Source organism: Pelodiscus sinensis, chromosome 8 (genome assembly GCF_052426305.1).
Source record: "Pelodiscus sinensis isolate ZL-2025 chromosome 8, ASM5242630v1, whole genome shotgun sequence".
NCBI classification, from domain to species: Eukaryota; Metazoa; Chordata; order Testudines; family Trionychidae; genus Pelodiscus; species Pelodiscus sinensis.
In genome coordinates, this window is record NC_143059.1 from 57,052,964 (window position 1) to 57,079,649 (window position 26,686).

A 26,686-nucleotide genomic window follows, 5' to 3' on the forward strand; every position below is an offset into this window, starting at 1 on the left:
CTGCTGGCCAGCATGTTACTTTCACTTGTGATTTATTTCCTTCCTATGTCCAAATGAAAAAGGAAATATCAAACTTCAGCAGGCTACTTTTAACTGTCAGTCCAATAGAGATACTGTGGTTTATCATATCAACTCTCATTCCTACCAGTGTGAGGATTTTTTTCTACCAGAAAAGCATGGAAAAACTACAAGCATCTTTGATGCGTAGTGAAGTGAAAGGGACATGGGGTAAAACTTGCCTCCAGGGCTGCTCCATACACTCTGCATGTTACAGCACAAAAGCTGCAAGGGAAGATAAGGAAGGAGCTAATGCAACACTAACTCCTATTTCCACTTGTGCCTTTGTAAATGTGGTGCAACTCAACTAATGTCAGAGGAGTTATTCTGGATTTACACCATGTAGTTGAGATGAGAATTTGTCCTTAAGAGCTAGATTCATACTTCTGTAACAGGTTGAATGGATTCTCCTGTTGTCCTGTCCTGCTGGCAAGTACTGGATCCAGGCAGGGAGCTGCTGGTTAATTACTACAGCTTAGACTTCCCTAGTCCAGCACCCTCTGGACCTGAGCTGTCTTCGACCAGGGAGTTTGCCGATCAGGAGATGTCAATGCTCCCCTGCTGGCTGCCCTGCTGCTGTCTCCTCTCCCTGGACTCCCTGCCCTGCAGCTGCCATGCTAAAGCTGACCTGGCTGAGGCTTCCAGCCCTGCTGCCCGCTGGTTATGCCAGGAGTTCTCAGGGGTTCCCAGCCAGCACCACGTGGGGTTCACTGGGGTTCGTCAGCCCCAGACCACCCAGCCACCCCTGGCCCCGGTACCACTGGGGATTCCTCTGCTGGGGCTGGGACTTCCAGAAGGGGTGATGGGAGAGGGATTGCTTGAAGATTCCCTGTTCTGTTCATTCCCTCTGGGGCATCTTCCAACAGTGGCCAATGCCAGATGCCCCAGAGGGAATGAACAGAACAGGGAATCTTCAAGCGATTCCTCTCCCATCACCCAGTCCCAGTCTCTGACAGAGGCTAGGAACACCATTCTGCCCATCCTGGCTAATAGCCACTGATAGACCTAACTTCCATAAATTTATCTAGTTCTTTCTTGAACTCTGTTAAAGGCCTGGTCTTCACAACCTCCGCTGGCAAGGCCGACTGTGTGCTGTGAGAAGAAAAACTTCCTTTTGTTTGTTTTAAACCTACTACCTATGGATTTCATTTGGTGACCCCTAGTTCTTATGTTATAGGAACAAGTTAATAACTTTTCCTTCTTCACTTTTTCCACACCAGTCATTTTATAGACCTCTATCATATCCTTAGTCTCCTCTTTTCTAAGCTGAAGAGTCCCAGTCTTTTTTAATCTCTCTTCATATGGGACCCGTTCCAAACCCCTAATCATTTTTGTTGCCCTTTTCTGAACCTTTTCCATCTTTTTTGAGATGAGGTGACCACATCTGTACAGAGCTGTACGCATTCCACATCTGTACACATCCCACCAAGAACATGGTCTATTGCTGCATTTTATGTGTTTCCTGCTCGCCACACTTAAGCCCAGAGCAGTAAGTTAAGGATGAAGTGGCAACAAGGAAATTAATTTACAATTATTGTGTTTTTTTTAAATTTAATTTTATAAACTCTTGTTAGTCCTATAATCTGAATACCCCCTGCCATGTGGAAATTTTGGTAGGTACTAATAGAAACTATTATAAGATTAGAGCTTTACTTTTTCCGCATAGAAATAAAACATTTATTTTAGACTGCTTTCTCAGTCTTCAGAGCATACAACACTGTCATATAATGGCATCAAATTGGACATAACTAAGAACTTGTAGCAAGGTTTCCAAATTGCTGTGCTTTAGTGTAGAATTACCAATAGATAACAACTGATGTGTGTACAACAGCCTCTCAGTCATATCACTTGGACATAAAAGTCTTTGTGGTTGAAAATATAATCAACTAAGCCATATAATAAAATTATGATAACCAGTGAAGGAAAATACTGTTCTCATAATTTTGGACTGTACCCTTACTGATGTTGCACAAAGTCAATTTATAAATCACTGCTTACAAATCTAATATAGTTTAAAAAAAATTGATCACAAACATACACTCTGGCCCCAGGGCACAACAATAATGTACTTTGCTATATGACAGGGAATCTTGGCATGGGAACAGAGGTTGGCTTCTGGGATGAGAGACAATATAAACCAGTGCACATTATAGCCAGGAAGTTCTTATCCTCTGGGGACAAGTACACTGAATGTCCTGTAGTACGTAGGGCTTTGGAGCCCCCAATTTAGAATATAATATGTTCCAGAATAGGGTAGCCACACTGTAATTCACATCACAGTAGTGTGGAACATTATGCTGTAGACTTGGAGCCATATTTTTAACATGCTGTCAGCAAAGCAGAGTCCCTAGATTTGCAGTACTTAAAGCAAGAATTCAGGTATCTAAATCTGTGGAGGTGTAATTCTTCACTATGCTGAACCAAGCTCATTACAACCAAATATAAGGAGCCAACATTGGGGGATGTATTGCAAATACTGCAAGTTACTTGAACATGACATGACATATGTACTATATGCATGCACTGTTTACCATATATGAGTTAGATCATGGGCTCGACACATGCCCAACATATGGGGTGAGGAGAAGCTATACTTAGTACCCTGCAAATCTGCAGATATCTGCAGCCATGGATGTGGATATGCACAGATCATTTTTGCAGATGCATGTACCATTTTAGTATCCACGCAGGGCTCTAGCTGTACTGTGTTAGCAGCAACCAGTGGACAGAACTACACCTCCATTTCCGCTATGTTCCAGACCAGCAAATAGTAATTTGTTACTAATCTACTGCCTGCCATTATGTGATGAATCACCTGTGCTAGCACATTTAAGGGTGGAGTCAAAGCTCTCCACGTACCTCCTTAGAATGAGCACACAGCTCTCATTTATCCCTGTCTGCTCAGAGCCGTTGACACAAGATAAGAATGTAAGTAAGGGGAAGCAATCTTAGTCCCTTTTATACCCTTCACAGTCCAGCCTTTAACACTGAAACAAAAGTAAAAACCCTAGGATAATATGGTAAGGGAACGTCACTGTGAAACTGTAAAGCTATTGATAAATGTAAACCTGTACAGATGAGCAAGCTTTGCATTCATGAAATGGAGCTAGGAAAAGTACTAATTAGGACATTAATTGCAATTTTTTCAAAACTCAAATTAATGAACCTGTGCTCAATTGAAGCAGATTTCGTCTGAATATAACTAGTAAGATAAAACATGATTTAATATTTGTAGACTCCAGCCAGTTCAGAGACTAGGGTCCAATACTGGAAACCTGTGACACAATACAGTTCTCAAGTCTGTCACCTTCTCTCACCTTGAATGGTTTCTTACCTTTCTGAAAGTCCAAATGAATTGAGTTGGTTGCCTGTGGAATGAGGAGGCAAGTCTATACTAGGAAATTATTTCAAAATAATAATTCCTGAAATAACAAACTCAAAATACTGTGGCCCCACTACAGGGAAACCTCGAAATAAGCCTGAGGCAGGTTCTGTTACTGTGGACACGCTACCTTGACTTAGAGCCCTAGGAAGCACCGGGGAGTAATTACTTCAAATTACTCTGGGGACCAGTTATTTCAAAATAGCAGCAGCAGAGCATCCCCCCACACACTATTTTGAATTAACTATTTTGAAATAAGTGTTATTCCCCAAGGAAAGCAGGGGTACGGATTTTGAAATAACCAGCCTACTATTTCAAAATAACAGGTTTTGTAGTGTGAACGCTCTGCTGCTTCTTTCGAAATAACTCCATAGCGTAGACCAAGGCTGGGAGAGCTCAAGGTCACAGAGGACCACAGAGTCAGAGTCTTAGTGTTTAAAAAGTTCAACCCAGATGTTTTCTGCAAAAGTCCTGGTGCCTCCAGCTAGGACCAGGTACATGATTTATCAGAAATAGCACTTAGCACATGGATGAGGCTAATGTTACCAAAGATGAGTGGAATTTGAACTTACAGGAAGAGTGGATACTTGGAAAGCTCTTTCTGCCTTCGGAAACCAAATCTGGATCACCTGTGCAGTGCATTTCAGGGTTCATTAATCCATCTGGAAAGCAGCGGTAAAAGAAATCGGGACGAGGTCTACAAAAAACACCATGGACATTTGAAATATAAGAGGTGTTGTTATAAATGAACCTCAAAGTGATTATTAAATATACTGACTATCCCATAGAGAGTTAATTTCCTTCTTCTTACCCTGTGTGTGGTAGCAATAGTTATGTCTCTTTATTCCTTTCCTTTGGCCAAACTTTTTCACACATACATGCTGTAGGAAAACTTCCAGGAGAGTGTGTTAGCAGCCTTTGGATGGTAGCATCTCTGCATTCCAACAGGCTCATTCCTGATGGACATACATGGGTTTGATCTTGAAAAAGGATGTGCAGGGTGATTCCTCGCATAATCCAGCCAACTTGCATATCGTACTCAGTGATCAAGCGCACTATCCAACATAGCAATAACTACCACACATGCTCCAAAAGGTTGCACGGGCCTTGTTGACTCTCTGCCCAGTAGCACCCTTACCAGTTACTGTAAGAGGTTAAACTAAACCTGATGGTTAGACTAAAGGACCGGGAACAAGGAACTACAGAATTCTAATCCCAACCCAGAGGTCCAGATCATCAGTGGTATTTAGGAACGAACTCCCATTTACTTCAACAGGAGTTAGGCACCTACCTACCTATGGAGGATCTGGCTTGACTCCACGGACAAGTCCATTAACTTCTCTGCATTGGTTTGACTATGTGTACAATCAAGCTAATGATACTTACCCATCTCCCAGGGCTCCTGTAAGGATCTGTTAGCTATGTGTCTAATACACTTTTAAAATGAAAAGTGCTAAGTATTATGACAGACAACAGAGCAGTGTTGGGGTGGAGCAGGGTATGTCAAAATACAAGCAGGGATGGTCAGCATGCTGCACTCCTGAAAAATATGAGACCATTGGGAGTCCATTGGTTACCACACTCCTGGTCTTGGTAATTTGGATGGAGGAGCTCCTGGACAGTAAAAATGCATTACATGAAATGCAGAGCCAATAACTGATTTCAGTTTAGTGGTGCTAGTGGGAGCTGGCAAGTAACCATTGCAACTATTCCCCTTATTTATCACCAGGGAAATCTATCGATTTCAATTTACACCTTTTCTATAACCTTGTCTTCCTTGCCTGAATCTTCAGACTAGTCCACCTGCCACACAAATTCCAAAAGTTGACAGCAAAATATCCTACAACAGTCAGATGTCACATAATAAATATATGCACCAACCTTTACAGGGGTGAGAGCAGGGTAACAGGAATCTCCGCTAATCCAGAGTGTTCTGGAGCCATGCTTAGTCTTTGTATTAAAAGGATTATAGATTGTCAACTCTATCTTAATTTCTTTGACAATTTAAGCCATCACTAAAAACATGAGAAGACTTACCTCCCCACTATTAATTTAATAGTATTTGTGCAGACTCCATTCAGAGCTAGAGCCAAGGAAACAGCTAAAAAACAAAAAGAATGAACAGAACAATCAAAACCTAGGCAACCATTTATAAACTCTAGAGTTACAGCACTTGATTTATGAACTGAAACTTGTAACAGATTGAAATTGGATTATTCGGTACAGTGGAAATATTTTAATAACATTGTTTCTTTTATTACTGTGGCTGAATGTAAACTGCAGAACAGAGTAATAAGCCTAGTCTGATTGGGTCGTGCCGAAGGAAAAAGGGTACAACATATTTTGCAAAAAATTAATAAAAACATGACTATTTTCCAACCAGTGTCAACATGATGATAATAATAATATTGTCAACATAATCATAAGAATAAATTAATGAGCAACTTTCTAATAAAATGTCATTCCATCATGGTATGAAAATATTGTACACTTTATTTAAGTAAAAGTTCACCAGTGTCTGCAAAGGACCTGATCTACTTCCCCCCGAAGCCTTTTCATTGACTTTATCAGACTCAAGTTCCTTTCTGTTTGGATTTAAATTGCTTCCCTGCTGCAATCTATGTTATAACTTTATACATGCACGTTAGGGATGCCAACGTGTAGTTGACTAAACAATTAACCTATAAGCCTAGGCTAATCAGCTACATGCACCACCTCCCGTTCCCTCCGCTGCCTTTGTATCGGAAGCAGCAGGATGGGGGGGGCAAGAGTCAGTGCATGTGAGCCCATGACCATCGGATCCCACGGATCCTCTTGCTCCCCCCACCATGCTGCTGCCTCTCTATCAGTCAGTGGGTGGGGGGCAGAGGAGGCTGCCACAGAGCCCAGACTTGTCGCGGACAGAGGCTGTTCCTTGGCATGCTAGTGCAGCCTCTGTCTGCAGATAGGTCAGGTCCTCCCGTGACAGGGGCTCCTCCATGGGATGCTGGCACAGCTCCTTTCGATGGGCAGCTTGGGCTCCCCACAGACAGGAGCTGCTGTTGCCCTACAATGCTACCTCTATATGGGTATGTCTACACTACCACCCTAGCTCTTACTAGGGTGGTTAATGTAGGCAACCAGAGTTGCAAATGAAGCCCGGGATTTGAATTTCCCGGGCTTCATTTGCATATTGCCAGGCGCCACCATTTTTAAATGTCCGCTAGTTTGGACTCCGTGCCCGCGGCTACACGCGGCACGAACTAGGTAGTTCGGATTAGGCTTCCTATTCCGAAATACCGGTACACCTCATTCCACGAGGAGTAACGGTAGTTCAGAATAGGAAGCCTAATCCGAAGTACCTAGTTCGTGCCGCATGTAGCCAAGGGCACGGAGTCCAAACTAGCGGACATTTAAAAATGGTGGCGCCCGGCAATATGCAAATGAAGCCCAGGAAATTCAAATCCCGGGCTTCATTTGCAACTCCCGTTGCCTACATTAACCACCCTAGTTCGAACTAGGGTGGTAGTGTAGACATACCCTATGAGAGGCAGCAGCGTGCGGTGGTCTGCAGGATATGGTCTGCGAAGGGAGACAGTTTAAAAACCAGCTCCCCATGCAGACCGGCTCCCACCTGCCACCCCTCACTGCTGCTTGTGAGAGACAGACAGCAGTGCGGTATGGTGGGGGCTCCCTAGAAGTGGAGTGAGGAGCACACTGGATGCTGATGCCGGGGACTATCAAATAGTCATGTAACCACTAAAATTTGATGCAGTTACACAATTATTCAATTAATCAACATCTAACATTCCTAATGCATGTTATATATGCTAGAATGGTTATAATGCAAGAACCATGGCATTCTATTTCTTCTGGGCAATCTTATCAGGCAGATTACTTATTTTTGGAGAACAATCAAGGCAATGTGATGTATTGTTATGGCTCCTGCATCAGGCTATTATGTATAAACTGGAATGCAGAGGAAGGACTTGAAGTGACAAGCCCCATCTAGATGTGACTAAAACTAGAAGATTGAGAAGTCAGGCTATTGTGTCACTGGATCGCTATTTCACTGGCACTTATCATTCTGTAGCCACAATGTCCTTCCCTGATGGCTCCGTACATCATAAGATACGGTAGGGGGACATACCAACTAAGGGAGGCCATGTGACCTCTGCACATGGCCCCCACATGACTCCGCCCAGCCTTCAGTCTGGAATCCCCATGCTCTTTCCCTCCTTCTCTTTCCTTCTACATCCCAAGTTACCTAAGGGGAAGGGAGAAGTGGGGGCCGTACGGAGGAGCTGGGGGCAGTTCCACTCCTTACCTGCCCGTCCATGGAGCTATTAGAGCTACAGGGCTGGGTAGGGTGAGGCTAGGAGTTCTGCTCCTTCCCCTGCTGGGAGGGGAATGGGAAAAGGAGCAGACCTGCGGACGCTGCTTCCCTCCATCCTGTACACGGAGCCAGAGCCAGGTGGAGTGGCTGGGGACGGGGCTGGGAGTTCTACTCCTTTTCCCGCTGCCCGCCTCACTGGTGTAAGTGGCAGTAGTACTAAGCCCTGGATTTAGTTAACATATATGTTACTGGCTATACAGAAGGCTAGGCAGTGGATCAGAACCAGTATCTTCAAACATTTTCCCTAGAGAATCAGAGTTCCAAAAGAAAATAATAGTTATAGAATAACCATTTCTTATTCTTTCAGGGCAGAGGGCAATGGGACAGAGCTTCATCTGATGAAAATCAGCATAGGATCATCATGCCGGCTGAAGATCACTCCTACTAATATTTTGAGTCTGAGTTTTCTTTTTGAATATAACCAGCCCCTGAATTTATGCAAATATTGAACATTGGGCTACTTTGCAAAATATTAAAAATATGGTTTCTTGTGTGACTGGACTTTTTTATGATTTGGGCTTTATGGGGCTAATAGTTTTGGCAGTCCAAAATCTCTCACAAAAATAGAGGATACTAATCAAATATCCCTGATCCATGGAGAGTGAATAAATCATGGAGACAGATCCAGAGCTCCTTTGCTTTTGAAATGAGAGACATAGAATGAAAACCAGCACCATGACTATGTTTTATATGTATAAATGCATGCTCCCCCGCCTACTAAATACATTTTCATCAATAAAACATTGCTCATGATAAATTTAACAGCCAACTGCAAAGATTGGCAGCATCAAAAACCAATCCCCATAATCTTTTCTCCAGCTGGTATAGCATCTGAATAGATGAATAAACTCACAGAGAATTCCACTCTTTCAAAAAATTGATTTAGCATTAATACTCTCTACATCCAGTCTTGCACAGGCAAAAGTCTTGGCAAATAGATGGGTGTCTGTTGATTTTCAGCTCATGGGCTAACTCAAGTCCTGCTTCACCAGCCAAAGGGGAGAGTTCCAGTCATGGATTCCTCACTACAAATGCCCTGCCACTAGGTTCCAAATATTTGAAATCATAATGCCTTGGCAAAAGTTCCTTGGCTGACCACAGACATTGGCAGGGGTGAAGTGTACAGAATCAATGTGAAGGTCCATTGTTGCAGGCAATAAGGATCCCAACCACAGACAGCTTTAAAAATTAACACCCTTGCCTTAAACAGCACTGGAAATAAACAGGAATCCAATGTGGCTTAGAAAATACAGGAGCATCTGTCACATATTCTAGCCAATCAGCATTAGAAAGATTTCAGCTGTGTTTCATTACCTTACCCAAGGCCCAGAATCTGATTTGATCAGTAGAATATAAAAATAAGTCATGGAACTCACAGCCTTAGAAGTGTATGCAAAAGAGAGATTTTTTTAAAGCTTTTCTTGAATTCAATGGAACCAGGATTTCACTCACAGATTTTTCAAGGCTTGGAATACTAATTAGAACAATCACTGGTAGAAACTCTTATGCCCTTGCCATTTTGAAGTTCAATATGCTTTACCTAAGAAAGCTTCTTTAATTTCAGTCTTGTCTGTCCGCCGGATTATTTTCACCACAAAAATGACAGCCAGTGGCGTCAGGAATGAAATTGCCTGGGAGAGATAACAAATAATCATGTATGACAGCAACTCCCCACAGATTAATAATTAGTTCCAGTTAGCGCCATTTAGACTGGACTTCTGAATAATCTTTATCAAACTTCTGACCTAGAGCAAAGTAGGATGATTCATATCTGTAACTAGAAGACAATGAATATACTTAAAAACTGTAACTTCATTGTGGGTTATAATTGATTTGTAATTACTTGGAGCTACATTTAAAGTGTCAGCTTTGTAAATGAAAAAGAACCGTCCATAAAGTTCATGACTTGGTATTGCCAACAACTACATCTCTTTGTTTATCGAAGTGAAAGAAAGTTCTTCACCTTTCCCATCTATTAGGGAACACATACGTCACCCATAACAATGTACTGTTCAATACAATAAAACATGTCAAGTTGTAGACGCTGAGCCTGCAAACAAAGAAGCAAGTTGGTAACTTTATGTATTGAACAAAGGTGCCCATGTGCTTTAAGTGTCTGTGGGATCCAGACCATATTTTTGCAAATTAGACACTAGAAAATAGTATTGGACCTGATTCTGCCACCTTTGTGTTATGAAAAAATCTCAGTACGTAGGCAGTCCCACTGAATCTAATTTTATCAGTGAGGCTATTCACAGAGAAAGCTACTACTCAGTGTGACAAAGAATGTCAGATGGTACATTATTGGTACTGTTTTTCATGCAGGCTAGTCACAATTAACACCCTTGGTGAACAACTCACTATATATATAGATAGATAGATTGTGCAGAAGCGTAAAAAGAATGAACTATTTGACATATGTAACTGGCAGTACAGTACAAAAGCAAACAGCCTAGTTACTATTTTGCTGATCCAATATTTTCCTCTGTACAGATTCCTGACAGAAAAATATTTCTAATTGAACTCATTTGCTTCATGTACCTAAAAACGTCCTTTTTTTGGCTTTCATGAACAACAGGATTATGGGGCACTTTACAGGCTAGGGATGAAATGCTTGGGCTCATGGCTGTGAAACATACAATCGGTCACATATCCGATCCTACCTATCACAAATCTCCCCAAATCCACTAGTGTTGGAATCTGGCTGCCATTCTTTACTACTGCTCATTCACTGCACTGTAAGAAGAGGGTCTACAAACATGGCAATTACTTCAGAGTTGAGACAGGGCTCAGATTTAAAAACCTCATATTTATCCCTCGATTCTCTTGTGTTGAATAGTGCTTTTCTTCACAAGAAAACTCATTCACTTCAACAGGACCACTTGAGAAGCAAGGCACTATTCAGTGGTCTCATCTACACTAGACCAGGTAGGCCAAGTTAAGGTACGCCATGGATTCAGTTTACCTTAAGCCGAACTGCCGCAGCATCAACAGTGTTAGGAGTACCGGATGCTGGTGGGGGCTGCCCTCAGTGTTCGATCTGAGAGTCTACACTAGAAGATTGACCTCCAGAAGGTAGTGTAGACATGCCCAGTGTCATTAAGAGTAGAAGAATCCACAACAAACTTTTTAAAAGTTTGGGGGAGCTTAAATTTTTTCTTAATATTTTTCTCAAATCTGCAAAAGTGCCATGCTTGCAGCAAAACATCCAAAAGAAGCACCAGAGTGCCCAGAGGTGGCTCTGGCTCCATGGTGCCCCATTCTGTGGTGTCCCGAGTGAGGGCAACCAAGCAGGCAAAGAGAAAAATGCTTTGCTGTCCCTCATTGAGGTAGGCAAGCAAGCAGGGAAAGCTGAAAACCGTTTGTCCGGGGGGTCCTTTTAAGCACAAGCCTCAGATAGCCTCAGACAGCAGCCACACAAAGCAACTACTGACCTGATGCCCTGCCAGAACCGGTTTCAGCTAGCCTTAAATACGATTCAGTGTCCAATCAGTGTGGATGTGCTATTTCGATTTAGCAAAAAGCTATTTCAAATTGCATTTTGTGTATAGACTCGTTATTTCAAAATAACATTTCCAATTAACTATTTCTAATTAAGATATTTTGAAATAACGCTGTAGTGTAGACATACACTTACACCTTGAGTTGTCCCTTTTAAATTCAAGATGGAGAAATGGATGTAGACTGTGACAAGAGGACTCAATGTCCTAGATCACCCTTGTGAAGAAAAAAGAAGGAATTGCTATGCTAAGAACCAATATTAAGCTCTTTTAAATGATCAGAGGTAGCTGTATGAAAGTGCAAAGTTTCATATATCCTGCAGTAGATTCCACTCTCTCTTACATCCATGCAACCCCGTTGACTTGAGTGTAACACTGAGGGAAGGGGATGGCTCCTTATTTTTCCAGTTTATTAAGCATGCCATCAATTTCTGTGCAAGGCATCTTTCATTCCAGCTGAATCTCATACGAGGATTGGTGGCAGATTACTGATACCAGATTAAGAATGGACTTTATTACAGATGCCCTAGGAGCACAAATATTTCCATCTTGCTCTGAAAACAGAAATTAAACCCTATCGTCAGAGACAGTGAAAAAATGGTTAGGGTAAAATATTAAGTTATTGTTATTATTATTATTATTATTATTAATAATAATAACAACAACAAAGAAGAAGGATTCTCAACAACAGCAAAACAATCTTCCCTTACTGAAGAATATGTCAAACAAGAATACGTCAATCTGCCTCATTGACAGATTTGTAGCTTACAGAGATGAAACAAAATAGATAGAAATCTTCTGAACAGGCAGGAGCAGCAGAAGACAATAGAGGATAGAAGTAAAGCAGAAACTACATTAAAATATTGCACAATACATCTGGTAACACTACAGAGTTTCACATATTTTTACCAAACTTGATGGATTTATGATGGAGATTCAGAATTCTTCAAATCTGCAATGCATTGTGTTGACTGTTATTGCTCATTTTAAAACATCAATTGGTAACCCTCTGCTCTGGGTGTCCTGAAATCTCTGACTGCCATAAATTGGCAATGGTGACAGGAGATGGATCATTTGATAATTACTCCATTCTTTTCATTCCCTCTCAAGCATCTGGCATCAGCCACTGTTGGAAAACAGGATAATGGTGATGGACTGCCCTGGTATGGCCATTGTTATATTAGGAGGTCAATATGTATAAACTGAGCCTGGCTTGCAATAGATTCTCTTTTTCTTCTGCAATAGAGCCAGGCAGGGCTTACATCTATAATATATATCACAAGGGTCTAGCTAATAACATCCCCTTCATGATTCTGTCACATTTTCTTTTCCTACAGTAAAATCTTCTAATATTGCTTTGATGGGTGAGACACCAGTAAAAGTCTAGCACATTCATTATTTATCTTGGCAGCTTAAAGATAAATGGAGGTTGCACAAATCCCCCAGAAAGCGCTGGTGGTTGTCTCTGATTACTTCAATAAAGACCACTGGCACACAAGATTTAATTTGTGTGCTGAAAAATACTGATTTTCACTTAGAAGCTGTTTTATTGCTTAACAATGTTTTTTAATGGCTTTAGGGCAGTGTTTCTCAAAGTGGGCCGTGGGCCATGCTGCTTCTCATGGCTGGAAATAGTGAACCGGAGCTAAGGGAAGCCATGAGGCTCCATGGCTGAAGAGCCTTTTATAAACAAACCGGAGTGGCCTGTTAGCAGCTCTCTCAGGGTATGTCTATACTACATGGCTCCATCAACGGAGCCAAGTAGATGAGCTTTGCAGATATAGCAAAATGAAGCGGCAATTTAAATAATCGCCACTTCATTTACATCCAAATGGCTGCCGCGCTGTGCTAATCAGCTGTTTGTCGGCTCAGCGCGGTAGTCTGGACACTCGGCAGTCGACATCAAAAGCCTTTGTCGACCGCCCCGTTATGCCTTGTGGGATAACTCACTCTCCCGCTGCCTTGCCTCCTCCTGCAGCTGAGCCGCACTCCAAGAGTCCCGCAGCCCCAGCCATGCTGCGTGGCTTGCCGACGGCTGCCTTCCGCCGCCCTGCCTCTCTTCGTGGCCTGGGGAAGAGGGGTCGCAAGTGAAAAAATGAATCCAGATGCGACCCCCCTCTAAGTTGCTCGTGATCCTCCTGGGGGTCACAACCCATAGTTTGAGAAATGCTGTGTTAAGGATGAAATGTTCCATCCTTACATCCCTGCTATTAACCACCCACTGGATGTCTCTTATGACATTTAATGCCTTATTTTACCTGCTTCCCCAATGGCCATCTGACTTTTAATGCAATTTCCACACTGATGCAGTCCCATGCAGAATTATTTACGACTGCACTAACAACTTATCTGCTATATGCCCAAAGCAAATTTTGCACAGCATTCAGTCACCCTTTCACACTGAGGGCATGTCTACACTAGATTATTTCAAATTTACTACATTTGACTTCGGGGCACTTGATTTTACAAATTCAAACTTCTGTGTCCTCACTGCGGGGAAGAATCAAATGTAGTCCGTTAACATGGACGTGCTGCCTCAGACTCAGAGCCCCAGGAAGTACTCTGGAGAGCTGAAGAAGGCCTCCTGGAGGCCAATTAGTTAGAATTAGTAGCACTGGATCATCCACACTAATGTTATTTTGAATTTACAAGTTTGGGAATATCATTATTCCCCATGAAAAGCAGGACTACAGAGTTTGAATTTTGCAGCCCCTTATTTCAAAATAATGGGCTTGGTAGTGTGGGCACATCACGGACAAAATCAACCTGGGGGAGCCTATTTTGGACTAAGGTCCTACTGTAGACCAGGCCTGAGAGTCGTACTTTACTCTGCTGATTTTAGCAAGACTGTTCATGAAGCAGGATACTACTCGGTGTGAGTAAAGTCAGCAGAATTAGGCTCCTGGCTACATTAACTTCTATCTTTTTATGCTCTTCAAAATTTTCATTTAACCTGGAAAACAAACATTTTTCACTCTATCGTAATTAGAAAATGCTTCATCAGGCTTCCTCCTAACTCAGTAATAACTGTAGCCTGGTCGATTAAACATTGTGGCCTTCCATTTCTGACTTTGGTCAGAATAGAATTATTGTCTTATAAATAAGAAACACACTCAACTTACCAGCTACACAACTAAAATATTTATTAACATTGGACAAGAGAGTTAATCTAAAGACAAAAATCATCCAGTTACATTTTTTGTTGTACCTACCTTCTGAATTAAAGTCAATGGCTTTAAGACAAAGACTCATAGGGAAACCCTGGCCCCAGGAAAGTCAGTAGAAAACTTCCTTTGATTTCAGGGAACCCAGGTTTTCCACTCTACATGCCGCACTCATTCCAGAGTTAATTCCACTCAAGTTAGGGGAGATTTAATAAGGCTGAATTCACTCATACAATTATATCCCCTATCTTCTAAAAAATACTGCTGTGTATGTAAAGGCAATTGGTATGATGGGAGTATTCAGTAGCAGAGAATTAACTCAAACAAATGTAATCTCTCTCCACAGTAAGGCTGTGTCCAGACTCAGGGGTTTTTTCGGGAAAAGTAGCCTTTTTCCGAAAAAACTTCCCCTGCGTCCAGACTCAAGCCGCGTTCTTTCGAAATTAAATCGCAAGAACGCGGCTTTTCTTTCGATGGCGGTAAACCTCATTTTACGAGGAAGAACGCCTTCTTTCGAAAGTTCCTCTTTCGAAAGAAGGCGTTCTTCAATGTAAATAGGGCTTCTTCGAAAGAGAGCATCCAGACTCACTGGATGCTTTCTTTCGAAAAAGCAAGCCGCTTTTTCGAAAGTTCAACGTGCAGTCTAGACGCTCTCTTTCGAAAGAGGCTTGCAGTCTAGACATAGCCTAAGTGCTCAGAGCTAACATTGTAAAGGTATCTTGATATTAGTTGCTCCCACTAGCTTAAAACCTTCCTGCATGAGCATATGAACCCTCCTAGGCGTGGCAAGTTGAACAATAGCACTGTCTTGTCAGGTTAATGTGAGAATGCTTTAGAGTCTGATTCTGCTGTATAGTATGCACCCTCGTCTCCCACTGACCCCTTGACACTTCGCAGAAAACCAACCCAAAGGGGATATAAACGTGAGCAAATAACAATGTAGAGATTTGGGGCAACAGTGTCAAAGATGCCTAAGGGCATTAGGAAAGGTAGTTAGGTGTCCAGTATTGACCCAGACAGTCTGGTATTTTCACCTCCTGTCCAGTAAAAAAAATTCAGACACTACCAGACACTTAAAATGTCCAGTATTTTCTGTGGGTTTTTTTCCCTGTGAAAATACTGAACACCAGGCAACCCTACTACACACTCAGCAACTGGGCCCAGCCCCCAGATCCCCTGGACTGCCCACCAGCACGCCACCTCTCCTCCCTCTGGATGCCCCCACTTACCTGGTTCTGCAGGGGCTTGTCTTGTGGCTGGAACAGAAAAACAAGATGGCCGCTGGCAAAAAAGCCTCTTCTTGAAGGGGCCATGCTGATTTTTTTTTTATTATTATTATTATTATTATTATTTTTTACTTTATAACTGCTGTCGGGGTCCTTTTTTTTCTCAACAACTTTGGTCTCCCCATTTTTTTTCCCCTCGACAGAATTTTTTCCCCAGTGGTTTCTTTTTGGGGGGGGGGTGTTCGGTATTTTTGGTTAAACCATCTAGCAACTGTAAAGGTAGTTAGTTGCCTAAAGATGCAGATAGATGCCTAGTGAGATTTTGAAAAGTGTTCAGACCCCTAATTTAGGAGTTGTTCTCTCATTCTTCACATCCATTAGTGAACTCTTGCTTAAATCTGAAACTGCACCATCAGTATTACAGAATTCAAAATATAGTACTTCTACCGCCACAGCTCTGCAAGATTTTTCATATTATGAATAAGTTCAGGGGAACATGGGTTTGAAATATCATAACCCTCTTACCAAATTAAAGTGTCTTTAGTTTACAGTTCATATCAACTATGAAATGATCCATTAAATCTCTGATACAGTACTTACAAACATGAGGCGTGTAGGTATGTTGTCTGATTGTACCAAAGGATTTTTATAGAGCCAGATCTCTTCTGGTTGGATAACTCTCTGGAATGGATCCAAAAACTCTGTAAAACTAAACACAACAATAGAAGATATTTTTTCATTTCAGAATGATGGGTATTAAAATAATAGATTGATGGAACCTCAACTCCAAAACTAAATTATTACACTATATCCATTAGTCATCCACACACATTACCATGTTACATCACTGTGATAGTTATATAACCTCAATACATACACACTCAGCAACATTGTTCAGAAAACTGCATGAACTGCACCTTTTTAAAGAGTATCTTAAACTGCACTCTAGGGAATAAATTGCCATTATTTTCTGCTCAAGGTACAACACTAGAACAAGACTGCAGGAGATGAAGGTGCTATGCGCAGAAAAAGAAATATGCAAATTAAGTCAAATAATTTTCAAGCCTCCAGATCCAAAGTTTGAGGTTCAAAAACTAGTAGTTCCATGGTCATTATGCAGATAGATAAAATGCAGAGAATGTCTTCCATTAATAGAAAGAACTGGATAATCTTTACCAAACAAGTTTTCCAAAAAACTGTTGTTCTCTAAAGAAAGACAGCTGGTGAGCTCTTTAGATTTGGAACACGGGTAAGTGACAGTATCCAGCCTTTGAAAATGGAAAGAGCTATGACTTAAATCTGAAGTCAAGCTAGCAAGTCCCATCTCTCTTGTTCAGATAACTTAGGCTGGATTGTCATTCAGCATCTGAAGTTTTTAATTAGAAAGAAATGTCCTCCAGAACTTTGGGGACAATCTGGAGGTCTAGATTTATTAGTATCTCTTGAAAACATTGCAGGCTGAAATCAATCTTCCATGTCCTCTACTCATGCCATCTTGAGGCAAAAGTGAAATGGCAGAAAAGTAGAAAAATTCACAAGGAGGACAGGATGTTTATCTTAATATTGTAGAATGCAGATGGAGGCAATGGTATGACCCAACCATAAAGAGCAGGATTCAGAAGGGAAGAATGTAGGACCACATTTATAAAAAAATATTTAGGTACCCAGTCACATGTACAAAAGCGCTTAAGGATTTTACATTCCTAACTCAAATTGAAGTCAATGGAAATCTTGCTTAATCACTTCTGCAAGTCCCGTAAGGCATCTTTCTGCATACCTTTGTAAATCTTCCGAGCCATAGGAACACAAGTCCCACTGAAACAAAATCTCATTTAAGTCTCAGAGCTCTTTCAGAAATTCACCTGAATCTTCTTGTCAATGTCATGACTAAGGCTATAAGAAACACCAAGGCAATAAAGGTGGCCAAATATATGCAAAAAAAAACCCAAACCACACCTTAATTTGGTGACTGGAAGCTCCTTCCTCCATTTTCTTCCCCACAACAAACATCCAAATTCTTTTAAAAGCTTGAATAGAAATCTAAACTATTTACAAATCTGTGACACACAATACATTTAGCTCCATTTACAGTAAGTCTGGGCCAAAACCCAAATGGAATAAAGCTGATATTTCAGAAAACCAGAAACTCTCTCATAGGGGCTGCAAACATTATGCCATACAAATGAATTATATCAATGATTTACGGATTCTGTTAGTTCTATTACAGTATCAAGGTTAATAAACCCAAAAATATTAAAAAGTCTAGAAATACTAAAACCTCTCTTTAGGTTAGTTCCTTAAATATCTGCATGGTCTAGAAAAAACAACACACTTTCTCATGTATCTGTGATATTTTGTCAGCTTTTAAAAGTCCTCAATTAAGAGAAATATTTCATGTAGATTCAATGGGAGATTTTCAAAGGAACAAATGGCAAACTCATGTTAAAACAAACAACCCTTCTATACTCACACTTTTCATACAATATTTTTCTTGCTCATTAGGTAGGGACTAATCAAGTCTGTTAAAATGCCAGGTGGCTGTTTGAGTGACACAGATTAAGAAGATGAAGATTTTTGTTGTAAACATGTTCTACAGTGCTAAAGATTTTACAGTGAATTTTCTGTTGCTATGTTTGAAAAGCTCCAACTACTCACGTGCTAAACAAGTATGCAGTCCTCTTTGAGAAATATGTGCTTTGCTAAGGTTAACAAGGTCTAACTGTGGAGATACAATGATGCTGCCCAGAGAATTTGTCAGACCCTGTCTTCTTGTCTGTTGAATACAGACAGAGACACACACCATTAATCGAAGCTGAACAAATCATTGGGGTCCAGTTTGATACAAGTAGATTCAGGGTATAGCAACACTTGAGCTGGCAGGCAGACCCATGTAAATAGATCCATGCTAGTTCTGCTCAAGCTAGCACCTAAAAAAACAACAGTGTGTCCATTGAACTGGACTAGACGCCTGAGAATATACCCAGGTGTTTAGGACTGCACTGTATTTCGACTAGCTAGCCCAAGTGGTTGCACATGCTACCAGAAACACAGCTAATTCTAAGGGCTAGCTCAAGCAAAGCTATCATGGGTACATCTATGCGAGCTAGGATTCGTACCTTCTAGCTCCAGTGAAAACATATCCTTTCCATCTCTGCAGGAAATTCCATACACCCATTGCACTGAGGATCTGGCCACAGTGATACATCAGCCAAGCCCTAGATGGATCACTGTAACTCACCGCATGTGGGACTGAATGTTGAAAATAAGGAAATGTATTACCTTTTGTAGACTGTTTGGCTGCCACCTCAGCAGGCTGCTATGAGTATATGAGTGGCCAATTTGGAAAAGTACACTCCTTTCCGCTAGGCAGCTTTCAAAGTCCCGGACAAAATGCCTGAGAATTGGAGGTGAAGCATTCTCAGTTGAGGGCATTCAGTGTTGGAACTATATGGTCTGGAAAAGATCTATCAGTAATTCAGTCTGGTCATTCAAATTATTCTGGGAAAGTTGAAAGCCTCCAAGGACCACTGTTCTACTATATCTAAGGCATGTCACGTCTCTGATTGTAAAAGTGGAAAGGCAAGAATTTCTCCTCAGAGTGCTTATCCAGTCATACATACAGAGACAAGCACACCAGACAATTAAACAAAAGCTGCTGCTAGAATTTCAGCAAATGCATTTATTGTAATGTCACATCTTCAATGACACCTTCCCCAGTGTATTTAGCCATTTCAGTGACTCAAGGATCTGCTGTTGCAAGGCATTGAAGATAGACATGCCAAGGAACACCCTGAAGCACAGCCACACTTTGATATAGCTAAGCACACTTCCTCAAGCTCTGAAGACCAATGAATACATGGGGATTGATGCTTCAAGGAAGTGCTCCTGGCCTCTAATTGTACGAGCATCAGTGCACTTCTTGAAATGTGTCACATTAGACCACACATTTATATAAACACACATTTGAGTATATAAACAAATGACAGCACAATTAAATGTTTTGGGACTTTCAGCTTTTTTGTCTTCTGTCTCCTGTTTTCCTCTTAAAAGCAAAAGGTATTGCTTAAACATTTGTTTGAGAAGTTAAACAGATGTAAAAAAATATAAATTGATAGTTTGCATAGGAACCAGCACCCAACCACAATGCAAATACATATTAAGGCACTAAAGTTAACCCCTTAGAAAAGTAACACAAACTATTATATATGCAGAGGAGAACAAATTAGAATAAATAACATTAACATATTTTGGCTCTAGTAGGAATCATAACTGAATTTTCTGATTGTTAAGCTTCCAAAATCCTTGTAATCTTCCAAGGAGAGATTTAATTTTGTCTCAGCATCTAACCAACAATTATAATTATATAATTAGTAATAAAATGCTGTGTCCACATAGCTTATTAAATTTGATTACGAATGTGTTGCTTCCCTTTAATTGCGTTCTCCCTTCTTTCTATGAAATCTGATCAAGTACTGCATTGGAACTTAATGAACAAAAAGGAAAGCAATTTGCTGAAATTGAACAAAAATCAATTAAGCAAAATTATAACACAACCAGGGGAAGCAAGAGTGAAGGTGGTTGTTATGTGAGCAATAAAGAAAGAAATGACAGAACGAGAGGGAATGAAAGAGACTGTACCAGAAAATAATCACATTTGTGTATAGAAAGACCAATTATTTTTCATACCAGTTCACATCACAGGTGGGTAACAGATTCTAAGAATTTACCAGCTTTGAATGCCTATGTCCCATTAATCAAATATGTGGATACTCTGGTTTCCTAAGTTTCCTGATACTGAATGATTTATGTGCCTTGGTCCTGCTTGATAGTACAGTCTATTACTATTAATAAACTAGCACAAGCTTGTTTGGATGAGTATATATATTAGTAATAGATGACTATAATCTTTTTTTTTTTTTGCACCAGGTCTTACCTGAAGAAAAATGGTTTCTATATGCTTTGTATCATAAATCAAAATTTAGCCACATCCATCCTTGAATTAAAAAAAAAATCTCATATTTCCTGGGCACGAGGCTGGATTAACTCTTCTGGGGGCTCAGAGCTATTAGATTTTATCCCCCTCCTCCAGGCTCAAGAGTGGGGTCAAAAATGAGGAGCTTCAGATAGGGATGTGAAATTTCAATTAATTGGCTAATCAAATCATTGATACAATTTGCATCTAGTCGATAAGGGCTAGATAAGGGCACCTCCACCTTTGAAGTGTAGCAACAACCTCAGGGCTGTTGCTACATTTTGAAGGTGAAAGCGCTGCGGAGAGAATGGGGCCAGCAGGGGACTCAAGCAATCCCCTGCTGGCCCCGTGCTCCCCTTGGTGTTTCAAAGCAGCAGTGACCCCGGGCTCCATATGGCGCTGCCACTTTGAAATGCCGCAAGGAGCCCGGAGTCAGGCTCCACACAGAATTTCAAAGCAGCAGCGCCATATGGAGCCCAGGGTGAACAGGAGACTCCTAGCTGGCCCCAGGTTGAACGCGACATTTCAAAGCGTCAGACCCCGGGCTCCACACAGTGCTGCTGCTTCGAAATGCCACAAACAGCCCAGGTGAACTGGGAATGTAGTGCGGCCACTTTGAAGCACCCCCTCCTTTTTCCCCTCCCCTTGTTGCTGCTCTTTCTGATAAAAGCAGCAAGGGGGGAAAGCAACTAATCAATTAGAGTGTTGATTATCCGATGAGCATTTGCTTATCAGATAGTCGACTAATCGTTCACATCCCTAGGTTAAGAGTGCAGGAGCGAGCTGCAGGTTGAGGCAGAAGATTTGGGTATGGAAGGGGGTGAGGGCTCTGGCTGGGGATGCAGGCTCTGGGGTGGAGGTGGGGCTGAGGATGAGGCATTTGGGATGCAGAAGGGGACTCCAGGCTAGAGGCAAAGAGTTTGGAGTGTGGGAAGGGGCTCTGGGTAGTAGGTGAAGTAGGAAGTGTGGGCTATGAGTAGGAGATAGGATGTGGGATGGGGCTCAGGGCTGGGACAGGAAGTTGAGGTGAGGGGCAATTACCTGAGGCAGTTCCCCTTCTCTGTCATAGGCCCTGGGGAGGGGAAAGGGCAGGTGGCTTGACACACTGTCCTGCACTTGCCAGCATGCACCGCCCCTCACAGCTCCCATTGGCCATGATTCCCACCCAATAGGAGCTGCAGGAGCAAATCCTGCAGGCATGGGAAGTGTGCAGATGGAGCTCTGGGTGCAGTCTTTTCTGGCTCGACAGCAAAGGACCCCTAGTAAAGGGTGCAAAGAGATCCACTTGCCCCAGTAGTCTGCCACTTTGAGCAGTGTGTGGGGAAGTGGCAAGCAGGCAGCCTGCCTGAGAGGCCTGCTGGGTCGCCATTCTGGAGCCACCTACGGTAAGTGCCTCCTGGCCAGAACCTACACCCAGCATCCACTCCCATGTCCCAATCCCCTCCTGCTCCCAAACCCACCCTCTCCATTAATATAGTAGAAAACTGTGGCCCATGATAACTGACAAAATACTTGGAGTGCCCCCCATGAAAATTATTGTGCACCCTTGAGCTAGACATACACTGGAATTAAGGCTTATGTTTTTAACCATTGGAACAATTTACCATGGGTCATCATGGATCACTGTCCATTTAAATCAGTATTAGATGATTTTTCCAGACGATTATATGGAAGATCAGACAACATGGTCACAATGGACCCTTCTTGTCTTGGAATCTATTAATAGAGCTCATCAGATTTTTTTTGTGAATCATCATCATCTGATGAATTCATATAATTATTTTTTCTGTTCACAAATATTCCAAGAACTGGCTGCAATTTACATTTCTTCATCTAATAACTGATGGAAATGTGTATCACATGGAATGATTTGCCTTCCCTGGAATACCACATGGCCAACCCAAATGCAGGACATTGTAAGGGAAGTGGCTAATTATCCACTACAGCTTATTCATAAATTGGTAACTATTTGATTTTTGTATTTCCTGCCACATGAGGTAAAAATTTTCAAATGTTTCCCTATTCCAGTCAGGCTCCCTAGTCTTGCACACTTTTTTTCCCCCTTGATTTGACAATCTAAATTGTATTAATAAGAGAAGTCCATTGCCTTTTGAAAATTACCCTCAAAACTGGTCAAGATTTTGAGGACTTTTCCCACTATTTATATTCATTCCTATATTCATGTATTATAATCAAAACTATAGATGTTGCTTATAAGCCAGAAAAATGTGCACCCTAGAAACATTAGTTGTGCTTCCTCACCCACAGAGCCAAAGGTAATGGACCACAAAATTAATAAATCAAAAGCACTTGTCCAAGTCTTTGAGGAAATAAAAAGTAAGCAAGCTGCCCATGGGAAACTCTAAGAATATTTGCAAATGTTTTCTTCTGCTAACATTTGCATGGTTTAAACTTTTTTACAACCATTCTTGGAAACAAAACTTCCATCCCCTAAACGTTTGTGAATTTGGACTAGAACTCAAAAGGTGCTGAATTTCCATGGGAATTAACTTTGTGAAGGATCAAGCCCTCTCTCAGTCATTAAAGCCTGGGGCAAAGTCAGGAATTGAACTAGCTCTCCAGATACCCATCCTAGTAGCTTAGCCACAAGACCAGACTTCAACTATGGTGTAAGGGCTCCCACTCTGAATGGATAAATGCAGAAACTAATAGGCATTGAAACTCCAGAAGAATTAACTATTCACAGAGATGAATGAGTTTTATCTGCCAGCAAATGAGTTCAAATCAAGAGAGAAATGGGTGAGGAAATCAATCTTCTTCCAACTTCAGAACGTGCACAATGCTGAGCTTTACATATTTCAAGTAGCCATTGTCCATTATCAAGCCAAAGTGTCATAGTAGTGTCTCCTCTTCTGCCCAGGGTGCTATGTCTGAGTGAGTGACTCCAATGTGCAGTTAGAAGGATGGCAGGCAAAAAGGAGAGAGCACTAGCAGGGAATGCAGACAGAAGGCATAATTCAAAAAATCCAATTAGTAATGGAGCTGGAGGATAAAATGGATTAAAAAAAAACTGGCAGAGGAGAAAAGGAGAAGACATTGAGAACTGGGTGTGAGAAAGGAAACAAACATGAGAAAGAAGGAGGTATCATAAAGAGAGAAAGAAACCAAAAGGAAGCAGGAGAGCATTTACCATCAGTGAAACAAGGAGCCAGAAAAGTCTGCCCACAGAAAAACCACTTTAGGAATCTGAATTGCAGAAGGAAGAACTATAGATTAAGGCAAAGGAATTTAAATACATGTCCCAAGGAAAAAAATGTTGTATGAATGGGTGTTGTTTGGAAGAGAGGTGGGGAATGTTGCTCCCGAAATGGCAAGCCATGGGCAGGTGCAGAATTATGCAGCCTATTTAGCTCTAGCTGGAGCTTTCTCTCCAAGAAATATAGAAAGCAAACTATGCCTATGGTTAAAAATTTTCAGAGGGGTAGCCATGTTAGTCTGTAACTGGAAAAACTTAAAACATGAGTAGTCTTAGAGACAAACAAAAAAATGTAGATGGTATGAGCACATCCCCGTTGGCACAACCCAGTGTAGCTGTAGCTGTGTAAGTTGCAGGATATTAGAGAGAGACCAGGTGGGTGAGGTAATATCTTTTACTGAACCAAACTCAACAGCGTGTCTTTCTCACCAACAAAAAATGGTCCAATAAAAGATATTACCTCACCCACCTTGCAGGAAAAATGCTCAAGTGAAGGTGGGATGTTTAATACAAAAGACTAGAAAATAGGCTGGCTCCTATTCCTACCCAGATTGGTAGGGATTGAAAGGGGTTGTGTGCGGACTGGTGAATTATGAGAGATGAATCTGCTGGTCTCAATTCAGTTCTTAATGGATAGCAAAATGGTAACCACTTGAGACTATGGAACCTGATCTCAGTTATGTGAGGACACTGACTCCCTGGTTCTTGCTATCCAGGATGGGGTTGGCTACTATGTTGAGGGATGTAATACTTGACATCTTGAGCTGCCTTAATGTTGCTAGGGGTTTAGAGGTGATCACACATAAGCTCCAGAGTGATTGCAAGGTTATGGCATCCTACAAGCACACATTGCAACTGGATAACCCTGACCTCTCCAGTTGCCTGCCTTGCAGGAGGAATAACAGGTAGTTCGATTTAGGGCTTTAATTTGAAATACCGGGTCCCTTCCGCGTGTAGATGCAGGCAGTTAGTCCGGACGTGTAAATTTCAAAAATGGCGACCAGCCGGGAAGATGCAAATCAAACGTGGGATACCGGGCTTGATTTGCAACTTCGAATGCCTACATTAGCCTCCCTAGTTCGAGCTGGTGCCGCACCAAGCAGTTTGTTACAATAGCTGAAAGAATAGGAAGTCCAGCTAGATACTATAGAAGCAAGAAAGGAAGAAAGAACAGCAGAAATAAAGTCAAGTGAAAATGAAATATGAAAGAAATTCCTCTCTTATTTTGTGGTTGTGGCAGGTATTTGTCGCTGATGATTTTTTCATTCTTAAATGCCAGGAGACTAGACTTCTCTTTCTTCTAAGCAATACCTGTAGGCAAATGGATCTAAGCCTGGAACTGCTTTCTGTATAGTTCCCTATCTGCCCTATTAAAGTAACAGCAAAATTATGAAGGTCAATGAATCTCTCACATAAGAGGCTGTTTAAAATAAAAGAATGGAAATTAGAGTAATTTCAGTAAAATAAAGATAAATATTCACTCTTTAAATATGAATTGGTTGTCTAATATTCTTCACAATTCTCAGCATGAGCTACCTTATCAATATTTACCTCACAGGCAAAGACTAGCAAAGTACTGGTCTCCATTCCCTTTTAAGTGAATTAATGGCTCGCATATGGATAACCTCTGTGCCTGAATATTTTCACAGCCACTGTGGATTTCAGCAGTTGAATGTAATAATAAAAACATTTAGAGCACATCTTTAACTTTAAACGGTTTTGCAAATTTTGACCCTTATACTGTAACTTGATCCAGGTGTAAGGGGGTGGGAGGAGAACCAGCAGAAGCTGAGGTGGTTCTTTATGAGGGATGTGAAAGTTGATTAATCAATAAGCAAAAGCATATAGGTTAATGCTATAGACTACATGCATTCCCCCCTCCCCTACTTGACAGTAAATTTTTTTTGCAGGCTGGCCAGCAGCCCAGCTCAGTTCCGGCTTGTGCCAGATCTGGGAACTCAGGCCAGATTAGACAGGGGCTGCTGCCACCCCACGCTGCTGCCTTTTCATCAGAGGCAACAGCACAAGGCGACAGCACGGGTCCAGAAAGGGAGCTGGGTTTTAAACTGGTTCCCCTCACAGACCAGGTCCCACCTGGCACCCCGTGCTACTGTCTCTGATACAGTGACAGCTGCGCTGAGTGGCAAGGGTCTTCTCGGGAATGAGGGTGGAGCACACTGTCTACTGGCCCCGCCTCCAGGGACTATAGACTAGTCAACTAACCGATAAGAATTCATGAGATTATGCGACTATTCAACTAACCGATATTTAACATCCTTATTCTTTATGGGTTGATTTGATTATGGGACATGTGCATTTTTTACGCATATACAAAGAGCATAAGGTGTGGGGAGAGGAAAATACTGGCCACAGATGACTGGAAAAATTTTTACTCTTAGAAAAAAATGCCATGGGATCTTTAATGTCAGGACAGCAGATATTTAATGTCTGGGAACCTTTAATGTCTTGTTAAGTTGTAAAAAACTCTATTTTCCATTGTAGGGAAGGAGCTGCTGGGAGTTGAATGTGAGATTTAACTTACTAAATCTTCTCCTCCAGGTGCAATATGTACCCTTTAGGGTACATATTGCAGGATTTTGGCAGGATTATTATTGGTTAGTCAACTACTCAGCTACTCCCTTACATCCCTATTAGGCAACTCAATTAGCAGTTTGATTTTCACAGATCTGGAATATCCACAACTGACTGGTCTCAAAGCAGGAAAATACTCACCTTAACTTCTCCGTTTGTCAGTTTCCCAGTCTATAAAATGTGGCTTCATTAGATCTATCC

At 41.5% G+C, this 26,686-nt stretch overlaps 1 protein-coding gene across 3 annotated transcripts in view; it reads right to left on the bottom strand.

The window, feature by feature from the left end:
* The window catches only part of PLPP4 (phospholipid phosphatase 4), a 109,039-nt gene that overhangs the window by 53,356 nt on the left and 28,997 nt on the right, over positions 1-26,686 (bottom strand). For all 3 annotated transcript variants that reach the window (XM_089780196.1, XM_089780194.1, XM_089780195.1), the window contains 4 exons: positions 16,305-16,413; positions 9,355-9,445; positions 5,477-5,540; positions 4,012-4,136 (listed from right to left, as the gene is read on the bottom strand). In XM_089780196.1, the coding sequence (XP_089636322.1) occupies positions 4,012-4,136; positions 5,477-5,540; positions 9,355-9,445; positions 16,305-16,413 (389 nt within the window). The remainder of the gene's footprint in view (positions 1-4,011; positions 4,137-5,476; positions 5,541-9,354; positions 9,446-16,304; positions 16,414-26,686) is intronic.